This window comes from Phaethon lepturus, unplaced genomic scaffold, assembly GCF_000687285.1.
Source record: "Phaethon lepturus isolate BGI_N335 unplaced genomic scaffold, ASM68728v1 scaffold45143, whole genome shotgun sequence".
NCBI lineage: Eukaryota > Metazoa > Chordata > Aves > Phaethontiformes > Phaethontidae > Phaethon > Phaethon lepturus.
Genome location: NW_010527831.1, coordinates 30,720 through 41,425, shown reverse-complemented (window position 1 = coordinate 41,425; position 10,706 = coordinate 30,720). Strand labels below are relative to the sequence as shown.

Sequence of the window (10,706 nt, the reverse complement as noted above, 5' to 3'; positions counted from 1 at the left end):
CCGAAGAAAGAAAGAAGAGTTTAATTTCCCAAAATTTTATTAAAAAAGTGATTTTGTCAAAAGAAACGTTTATTGGAAAGATGAAATCTTGCTGCAGACGGTGCAGTTGGCTGTAATCTCAAGCTTTATCCCAATAAGAAAGCTTTTTTTGATATATTAAAAATGTAGGACTTTTCCACAACACATGTAGAAGACCTTGACAAAATGCTGATTAACAATCTTTAGTTAAAATTGTTCCTAAAAAGTAATCTAAGGAGAGTGAACCTTGAGTATTTTTCCTGTATCATTTATGAGCATTGTAGTTGGTGGTGATAAACTCTTCCCTGCCTCTCTTCTCATCAGAATTAATTAAAAAAAAAAAATTAATCAAGCTTTTTAAAGTTTAGTAGCTATATTTCTACTAGCAAGATTGTTTCCTGTAATGTTTTTATCGGGTTTGGTTAATAATCCCTAACAGATGTCCTACCATCTTAACAACAAATACTACGTAGCTATGCATAAAACATAAAAAAGCAACGGCTAATTTGATAAAAGATGACAAATACCAGAATCGCTAAGGTTAGATGAAGAATTGGAGGTTTGATGGGAGGCACACTGGAGTTGCATGCCAAAAGGGGCTAAAGATGGCGGCGTTTTGCTGCGTAGGCTCCTTGCAATCTCTGCCAGCGCCAGGCAGGCGTGCACCCAGTGGTACAGGTACTCGGCTGGAGCCAAGCCGTGCTGCCGCACCGCCGCGCCGGCTACGCCTGAAACAAAGAGGAACAGTAACTCCAAAAGCCAACTCGAAACAGTGGCCCGTGTTGCCACAAGACTGAACGGAGAAGACCATCCTGTCAGCGGAGCCTTCCCCGACTCCAGTAATTCCAGCCTGGAAAATGCACACAGCATTATTGTGACGGGGACTGGTCAAGCACAGGAGTGCTGCCTTTTTATTATAATTTCTTTTGTATCGTGGTAGGTCCCCTGTTGTACAAAGTGCTCCGCTATATTTTAATGCTAAACTTTTGATAATTACAAATGTAATGAGAAAAGTGGGGGGTTTTCCAAGCTTAGATTTGATTTAAGAGTAATTGCCCTTCAAACGTCTTTTACTAAATTCTATTAAAGGTCACCACAGAATCACACCATTAAAGGTTACTCTGTCGATAGAGCGCAGGTTGTTTCATGCTGTGTTCTATATTACAGCACACGTATATGGAACATATGGGCATTATCCAACATATACCATGCTGCTGTTCATTTTGAAGAAGTTCCTGTAACCATGAGTTATACCTGTATTCACACCACTGATCTGACACTGCTCGCTCAGTACGTTCCATCCTGGGAAACTAACCTTTTGTAGCATACTAGCAGTTTGCCAAAGCTGTATTCTTTGTACTTAGATCTGCATCCCTAACTGGAGGAAGACTGGATGCTCTAGGCCTGCTTCGTTCTTTCCAGTGAATTAGCTTAATATATATGAGGAGAACACATGAAAAGGAACTATGCCTGCCTTGTGTTCACTGTTCATCAGTAGGCAGGGTACTGTTGATAAATATCCCCAGCTAAATTAACAAGTCTTGTCCACATTTGATTTTTAAGAGGCCTCTCAGTCTGATTAGACCATCAAGGGAGAGATCTCGATAAGAACAATGGTTATTTCTCCTGCAGAGATATTACAAATAATAATAGCCTCTTGACTGCTCTGGCACCAAAAAACCCTCACATTCGTTAAAGGAGAGAAATACAGACTGAAACCCAGCTCCTGTATATGGCCAGTGAGTATATTAAGTACCTAGCAGATGGTGTTTACAAAGAGGAGGGCTCACACTGTCCTCCCATAGTCGTGTTGCTGTTTGGAACTGGGTCAGTCCCTCAGGCAGGGCATGGAGGCCTGAGGTAGATTTAACTTGCCAAAAGAACCATCATTCTTCATATGTTTATCTGGGGGGTTACAATGAGATCACTTGTTCTGGGAGGTTTCAAAGCTGATCTGCTCCCCTTTCCTTAAGGCAATGAATTTTGATTCTAAATTTAACAGGTTGACTTTTATTGACCAAAAAAGACTGCAGATATTTAGGACCCCTCATCTGTTGTTTAATCTATTGTGAAATCAAAGTTGATTTCTGAAGCAAGGACCTTAAAAGCACTCGGCTGAAGGTTGCCACTGACACTGTTTCATTGCTGAGCCATGTCTGGTAATCTCAATATTAGTTTATGATACTTACCAGTGATGCAGTCCAGCAGCAGCTCTGCTTGAACTTGCACAGATGCAGCAGTTGGATCAAAGCCATAAATCTCCTGAATCAAATTGTCATCAAGTTTCTGCAATGCAGAGAACAAAAAGAGTCAGGTGGTGGTGAAAAACTTGAGGGGGTTATAGAATTAAAGATGGCTAAGACAAGCATATAGGAAATCTGTAGGTAATGAATTATTCCACTGCCAGTTCACCCTTGGCAAATTCCACTGAAAATCAGAAAACAAAGGCTCAACTTTTTGAGTTCTCACCAGTTTACACTGACTCCAGTTCTCAGTCTTCTCTGAGCCCTTCCAGTTTGGATGAAAAAGCAACAGCACGGCCTTAACTATGTTATGTACAAGAGCTGGTGGTTCTACATAGCTCTTTATTTCAGCAAAGCTGTCAGCATTGAGTTTCTGGACACACTCGCGCAGGTCCTGCAGCATGAACCGGTGGAACAGAATCCCTGCATGCCTCAAATTTGCCACGTGTTCTGCCTCTGGAATCAAAAGCAAACCTTTCAAGAAGTTTCTCAGAAACAACCGCTACTCAAGACTTACATTATTGACCAAAAGGCTCTCCTCTCTTTATGAATAACTCTTTGTCTCCTTGACTGAGTGATTGATTAGTATACAGCCCAAGTATGCTGTGAAACTTTTAACAATGGGTATGTGCTTGAGAAGGAGACAAAACTTGCCTCAGGGGCAAGCAGAGGTCATGAGACCGTGAAGGGTTCAGGCACGCAGGTGATTCTGGAACTGTGACATTCAAATGCTTTTGATCTTAGCTGGGGTGCTTCTGAAGAGGACGTGCTAGATCCCTGAAGGCACCTTGCTTCACACCTTTGAGTTCAGTGGGAACTGAGTACAAAATACCCTGTGAACCAGAGTAAAAATCTAAACATTCTGTTTAACTGAACACTGCTAATCTCTTAGGTTTGCTCAGGAGTAGTTTATGGGTACCAAAGGTTTGTATTTGTCTTTTCATACTTGTAGGAATGATACTTTAGATGTGGTTTTACTCAGATTCCTAATTCCACCCCTAAAAAAACTATCTTGGCTCTGTATGCACAATACCCAGTACATAGGTTGGTTCTGTTTCCTCTAAAGACATCTTCAGTATCTCAGAGCAGGCAGCTTGGGCCATCTTTAGCATTTTCTGCAGGTCTTTGTGTTCATGAGGTGGTAATTTCTGGTGGTGTCCGATGCTGATATCAAATATGCCAAGAGCTTGTCCTGATAGGTCACGGAGAGGGACTGCAATGTGGTATTCTCCACAGACAGAAGTGCGAATGACCTCTGAACTGTCTACGCACTTAAATAGGTAATCTCTGAAATGAGAGTAAGGAGAGGAAAAGGTACTAGATTTTACCATTCTGGTTTCTTTTGGTAATTTATTTAGCATATTTTAGTGAGATGCCATTCATCTCTTCTTGTTAAAACAAAGGTATTACATTACTAAATCACTGTTTATCTCCTTGAACTGAAATATGCACATTCATTCAAGCCATATACAAAAAGGAGAAAATAGCTCTGTGGAACACAATATTGCTTAGCCAAGGCAATTGCTGAAAATCATAAGAATTTAACAAACCTTGCTTTAAAAACAGTTTCCTGTTTATAACCACATTGACATTTGTTCTATGGAATATTATAAAAAGTAAAAGCACCTGCTGGAACAGCAAATGGCTGTTCAACCGAGGATGACAAGAAGGGTGATATGCTTAAAAGACAAGTCTGTGAGGATCTTGGCAGTGAAAGGAAACAGTTGAAGGAAATGAGAGTAATATGGCCAGGAAAAAGGGACAGATTATTCTAAAGAGCAAAATGCGTCAGTGTAGGCTCTACTCCTGCAAACCTTTCACAGCAGATGTAGAGCTTGCTTGGCAGCTCAGCTAGTAAGCATTAAGTTGGAAGTTAAGTTTTTGCAGGCCTAAACTCAAAGACAAACTACTCCTTACCCCTTCGTAATTCAGTATCACATGCACAAGCACCAGAAGCCTTGATAGTGAGCGAGCCACAGCCCAACACTTGCAGGGTTGCGTTGCCATGGGCTTTATATAACGTGGATCATGCCTGATGCAGGCTGGAGTCTAGGACCAGTTCGATTGCAGGTGCTGGAGCCTACCTTAAGAAATTTTCTTTCCTGAGGAGAACAGGAGCACTATGAATTTCTTTTTGTCCTCTATTATCTGTAGTAATCATCTTGTGCAGAGCGTAGTCCCATGTCTGCCAGAGAGAAAAGGGAGGTTTAGCTGCATCCAAGAAAGGAAAAGCCACTTTGAAGCTTGGAGAGGGAGGAAATTGTTTATTTCTTAAAGGAAACTCCTATGTACGTTCAAGAGCAATGGGATGGTTTAAAGACATCTCTCAACAATGCTCGGGTTTACTCCCAGAGTGTATTGCCCAGGATGCATGAGGAATGTGCCCTGGACCTCCCTCAAACGATTTAATCCACCCCCAGTCTCCACACTGAGGAACACCCACAGGCCAAGAAGACATTTCCCTTCTTTTTCCCATCCTCTTGCAGTCCTCTTTCTCATGTCATGTTTGTGTCAGTGTGCCTTGACACATGAAAAGCACAGAGGGGAGCGAATGACCTGGCTATCAAGCAGCTAACAAGGGAACAGTGCAGAGCCTGGAATGACAACAGAAAGCTGCCAACATAAACCTTGCTTATCAGAGGAAGCAGCTGAATTATGGCTACAGCAGATGTCATACAGACTTTGTGATGACACAGGATCAGTCCTAAATATTGCATACACTTTTCAACTTCTTAACTCACTTGTATGTGAAGTGACAAGCTTACCAGGGCCTGAGTACTTGCTCATGAACTGGAATATGATCTGCAGGGAGAAGGGCTGCCTTTACAAGCTAGCTAATGGGGAGCAGCCACTTCCCAAGCTGTGTTTACATCTTGGCTGCTGACACTAGTTCAGAATGAAGAGATAAATACATTAGCTAGGACATTCTTTTTTTCCTATAAAATACCATAATTTTGACAGGCACAGAATCTCTGCAGAAGAGCATCTCCCTTTGTGAAGGTCACAAACTGCAAAGCTTTAGCAGGGACTTGCAGTGTTGGCTAACCTACGGATGGATGGATGGATGGATGGATGGATGGATGGATGGATGGATGGATGGATGGATGGCGGGCTGTGAGGTTTTGCTCTATTGCTTGCTATGCAGCCGTGAGCATTGAAGTAGGCAAATATTCCCTTTTCCTATGGAGAAGGGGCTATACTAGCAGTGCTCTTGAATTGTTTTACACTGGAGGATGAAAAGAATGAAGAGTGGCCTCCGTTACAGAGGGAACCTTCCCTCTCTACCTTTGTAGCCCTTTTGTTGTACAGGCAGGCACAAGAATCTCAGGTAAGCTTCAGTTTTTATGATAAAACCACTGGGAAATCCCAGGCAGCTAGAAACGGCAGGTCCTCACTGAAGCAGCCTTGTCAGCCCCTGACTATTACAGGCCTTTTTCCCTGCACCAATCTGCGTACCTTGTCTTTGCCAGGCTCTACCAGGTACATAGTAACAGTGTGGATGCTGGGTGCCCGGGGATGCAACCAGTCCAGAGCAGTAATGGTCATTTGTAGAACATTTTCCAGTGTGCAGATATGGTGGTAGGCTTTGCTGAATGCATGAGAAACTCCCTGTGAAAGCAGAATCCTCCAAATGAGCCAGACAGTTCCATATGATTTGGGGAAAAAAGCTGGGGAAATGTTTATGCAGCAAAATGAAGCAAAACGGTTGTAACAAGTTACTTTAATCAGAACTTGTAAAGCTGAAAAGTGACTGTGAAATGTCCCTTATCAAATAATGCTCTAAAGCTCCAAGTCTCCGCGTCACACACAAATCCTAAACTAGACAAAGTTGGGTTTCAGTGGAGAAAGGCAAACTGACTGGTAATGTTGGCTTGCTGCGCTCCCTGCTGCCCAGATGATGCATCCACAATAAGGCTGATTGTAAAGAGCATCCCAAAGAAATCCCGACTGCTCTTGCTTATAATTATTCCACCATGTAAAAAGTAAGGCTTCCTCCCACTTCATGGAAACAAATACAGATATGAAGTTCAGAGCCTCAGGAAATAAAAGCTACTATCTTTGGGCTTTGAACAAAAGTGCAATTAATTTACTAGTCAGGAGAAGCTTAAATAAATTACTGATGAAGTGATACCTCATAATCAATTACAGCAAAGATGCTAATCAGTAAGATATTGATAAGGTGTTCTGCTCGCACCACTTTCACCATATACAGTAAAAAGGGGCCCCCAGTTCTTCTCGTAGTTGTACATGTTTACTCAGAACGAACATGTAAAATTCATGTGGTCCCTACACAGCTTTTTGAAGAGTGGTCTAACAAATTGCTTTCTGATGGTGCCCACCTGATAGAAACTGATCTCATGGGTCAGAAAGATGGTTTTCTCACACTGGTCCCGAAGAGTGTCAAGAGCTAGAATGCCAAAGACTTTCCAGCGAGCATCGTGCAATGGCAGCACCAGGAGTGAACCTTTTCTCTCCTCCACTGGGCGGTCATAGTTCCAGAAGTGGATATTTCCGTGGAGCTGAACTCTTGGAATGTGGATTGGTTTTCCCTCTTCAACAGCTGCAAAGCTGAACAATAAACTTCTTGAGGGGGTTTGTTAAAGAATAGCAGAAGACCTTTAGCAAAGCAATAAAGTGCAGCTTTGATCTCTCCCTGCTTTTTGGCATCAGAGAAGGAAGGTGTTAGCTCCTTACTCTGACCACAGCCAGAAGTATCACATTTACCACTTGCATCCCGAAGACAGTGGTAATAAATAAGGCACTTTTCATCCTTAGGACATTTTAAAAACATCAACTAATGAATGTAATGAAGAGGAATACAGAGGCAAGCAACAGTTGTATTTAATAGGTTAGAAGAAGCAATATTTAAAGAAAGAGACAAATATGTCTAGCTTTTGGAAATGAGAAGAGGCATGAAAGCTGTTTGTAGTGTAAACACTAGGGAAGGAAAGGCATTGTTCTCAAAAAATATCCTGTGGATGTAAACTGGTGTAAGGGAATTAATTTTTAAAGAAGAAAACATAGGCCCAATATAATAGACTTTTGCTGAAGGATGAGATTTATTAGACTGTGAGCTAATCTCCCCAAGGAAAGGAGTGAAATCCCAAACAGAGCAGTTCTAAGTAAACCATGGAAAGTATAAGGGCATGTATACAATAATGAATCCTTCCACAACGGTCCCTGAGGACCAGAATACTCTCCAGAATACTCTATCAACCTCTGTTTGCAGTGTACCCCAAACACTGCTTGGTACCCCTATATTCCAACTATTTTTGAGAAGAAGGAACAGTTATTTGCAGCTTTTCTTACCTTACTCCTTTCATGTCTCTGTAAAGTATCTGGTTTAGAACATACGGAGCATCATCTGTGGTACATGCCACATAGTGTAGGAGAATCTGTCCACGTTCTGGCGAGAGCTGATTCTCTTCCAAAAGGGCAATATATGCACTGATCTTCTTGTTATCCCCATGGGCTGCTGCATCCTAGCAACCAAATGGTTCCCATTACATTATGTACATTAGCCATTGGCCATTACACTTATTTCATGTACTTAGCACTTGTCTTATTTTTTGCTGAGTTGCTGTTCTGAGTCACTGATTTTGTATGTCATGCATCAGCTGCATGACATGTATGTGCCTATGTTGTTACAAGCAAAAACACTTGGTATTTTGATTGGCAAGGCAAATGGGTTTCTTTTTTCCTGCTGCTAATGGGGAGCAGTTCATATAAAAATAATCCCTAATTATAACCAGTGCCTAAGCAAAACTCCTATGGACTTCTTCTCCAATTGGAGAGTTCCTTTGGAACAATCAGACAATTGCCAGAGTTGCTATTACAAATCTAGAGAATATTGTAAGAACACATCAGCTACCATGAGAGAAGCTTTGCTTTGAGGAGGGCTTTAATGGTGAGGACAAACATCTGAAGTTGCAGCTGCAAGTTAAAAATGAAACTATCATCTCCACTACAGATTAACCGTCTTTGTCCCAAACTGAGCCTGATGTGTTTCATTTCAGAAGCTCCAGAACTAGAACTGTGGATTTCCAGATTTGATCTGAGTCAGCTCTTCAAAAAGTGAGACGTAAGTATCCATGAGATGCATTCTGTATTGGCAGAGCATGGACAAGAATAGTTGTATTGCCGATCTGGCCTGTGACTCTTTCTGTGCACAACCATTGGCTCTCCTGAACACCAGCTAAGTTCAGAAAAGCACAAGGAAACAGCCCCAGAGCAGCTTCCCCTGCTCCCTGCGAGTTCCACTCAAACGCACCAGGGTTTGAAGTCCGTGTCACAATCCCAACACAAACGACTCTTGTGCTCCCTGGGATGCATACCTGGGAGAGGGCCTTAAACACTGCTTTATAAACTGGTTCCATGCTTGCTCCGCTGGTCTCAGCTGCTTGCTGGATATTGTGCAGCCATTTCCTTCTGGCAAAGCTCTGCAGGCACTCCATGTGACTTCGTTCCACGCTTGCGGTCAGAAATTCCACCAAGTTATCAATAGCTTCATCCTCATCGCCAGTGAACTCGGAAGCAACTAACTCAAGGAAAGTCTGGAATGCCTTTGGAGATAGCTTCCCCACTCTGCTGAGCCGTGGGTAATGGGAGCAAAGGTGTTTCTTTGCTAGGAGAAGAAACAGAAAATAAGACAGGGACGGTCTATTTGGATAAAATATTCTGCTTTTCTTGTGCAAAATATGAATCAAACCCTAAACTGGCTTTGGGTGGAGTTCACCGGTCCATCATTCTGGGTTTCTTCCAGCTATGTCCTAAATGGAAATAGGAAAGCTGCTTGGAGTTATCAAAAATCAGAGGTATCTTCACATCAGAACCAAATTTTGTAGACACTTGAGGGAGTGGTGGGACTGGGCTGCAGGTAGGCATTCTGCATACAGTAACTATAGTAGTTGAGACCTTACAGAAAAACTATTCATCAATCCCATTAAAAATGTGAAGGCCAGAGTCTACAGACTCACAGATCACTCATATTCCTGGATTCTCCATGATATACCATACTTGCAGACTTTTTTTTTTTTTAAGCCTTCTGAAGGAATTATCATTCTTAATTACCCTTCTTTAGGTGCCTTTGATGAATTATTGAAATCACATGTGTATTGTGCTAAATTTCATAAATGAAAAGCCAAGAAAACAAAAGCTCTATTGAAGTCACATAGAGGATGGGACAACAATGGAATCACCTGTACTGCACCAAGATGTGTGTGTAGCTGTGGAGCAAAAGAAGCAAGAGAGCTTTTATAAGAAATACTGTGTTTAGAAGAATGAATTAGTGTGAAAAACATCTAAAACAGTGAGGTGCTGCCTGTTAGCTCCCAGGGAAGTGAAGGAGTGCAGAGATGGCTGCACGGACCTGCTCCTTCCCATCCTGCACAAGGCCAGGGAGCAGAGCCGTGCCCCAGTCACCTTTTTCATGTCCCAGCAACTGCGGCTGAGCTGCCGCAGCTAAGGCTGCAGCAGAAAGGTCTGGCAGAGTTTCCTTTTGCTTGGAGGGAGGGGGAATAAGGAATGCCACAAGGGTCAACTTATGATTCCCAAGAATCGCTTTCCTGCATCTACTCATTCTAGTTCACAAACCCAATTTGCCCAGCGGCCCTGAAGTCAAAATGGCACTTCATCTTAGACTTGTAATCCTAACACGCTGAGCACGAAAATGTAAATTTACCCTTCGGTTTCTATTCAGATGTTACCTAAATCAGCAGCCGGGCTCCCAGGGCTGTTCAGCCCGTGTGCCAGGGGCTGCCAGGCTGCTCCCCGCGCCCGGGCCCTGGGCTCACGGGGGTGCTCTTGCACAGGCTTTGGAAGTTCTGGCGTTGGAAAGCCGGGATCGCCGGCTGCTCTGCCCGAGCTGTGCTTGCCTGATCACGCTCCTGGCAAGTGGTTCTCCTCAGCGCTGCCATGACTAACACTTTCATCATTTTTTCTGCATCCTGATTTCAAATCCTCTTGGAGCCGAAGAAGTAAAGGAAGGAGAGCTATTCGTCAAGCCGCTTCCGACTAGCGAACTAAGCAAGCGAAGATGTATAGGTAGAAGCGTGACTTTGCGGCTAAGCGGGGAGCATTTTTGTGATCAATACATACAGTGGGCTATAAGGAACAGTGTAATAGAAACTGCTTTGATTAATGATGCACAGGAACAGGCAGGGAGCCGCCCTGATTGCTTCCCAGTGCACCCAAGACTCAGGTGTTGATGGGAGCTGAGAGCCTCCTCCTTTCCCCATGGAAGTGAGGGAGCATTTTATCACTGGTTTTAGCTGTAGAAGTAGCAAGTACTAACTGGCCCAAATCATGGTGGAGCTGACTGTTAATGCTGTCTTATCCTGCCCATCATCTAAAGAACATTCAGTATTTTTAAATTTAATTTCTGATTTTCTGGCAGAATTGGGATGGAGAATTTTTTGATGGTATAAAAATGTTTGGATTTTCACT

The 10,706-nt window shown here is 42.8% G+C and overlaps 1 protein-coding gene across 1 annotated transcript in view; it reads right to left on the bottom strand.

Moving 5' to 3' along the window:
* Nucleotides 1-545: 545 nt before the first annotated feature.
* EFCAB5 (EF-hand calcium binding domain 5) overlaps nt 546-10,706 on the bottom strand; it is a gene marked incomplete at its 3' end in the record, with an annotated part of 33,384 nt that continues 23,223 nt past the window's right edge. The window contains exons 11-19 of the mRNA XM_010283481.1: nt 8,597-8,886; nt 7,572-7,744; nt 6,602-6,830; nt 5,718-5,870; nt 4,346-4,446; nt 3,295-3,548; nt 2,488-2,717; nt 2,208-2,304; nt 546-746 (exon numbers count right to left, since the gene is read on the bottom strand). Of these exons, the coding sequence (XP_010281783.1) occupies nt 546-746; nt 2,208-2,304; nt 2,488-2,717; nt 3,295-3,548; nt 4,346-4,446; nt 5,718-5,870; nt 6,602-6,830; nt 7,572-7,744; nt 8,597-8,886 (1,728 nt within the window). The remainder of the gene's footprint in view (nt 747-2,207; nt 2,305-2,487; nt 2,718-3,294; nt 3,549-4,345; nt 4,447-5,717; nt 5,871-6,601; nt 6,831-7,571; nt 7,745-8,596; nt 8,887-10,706) is intronic.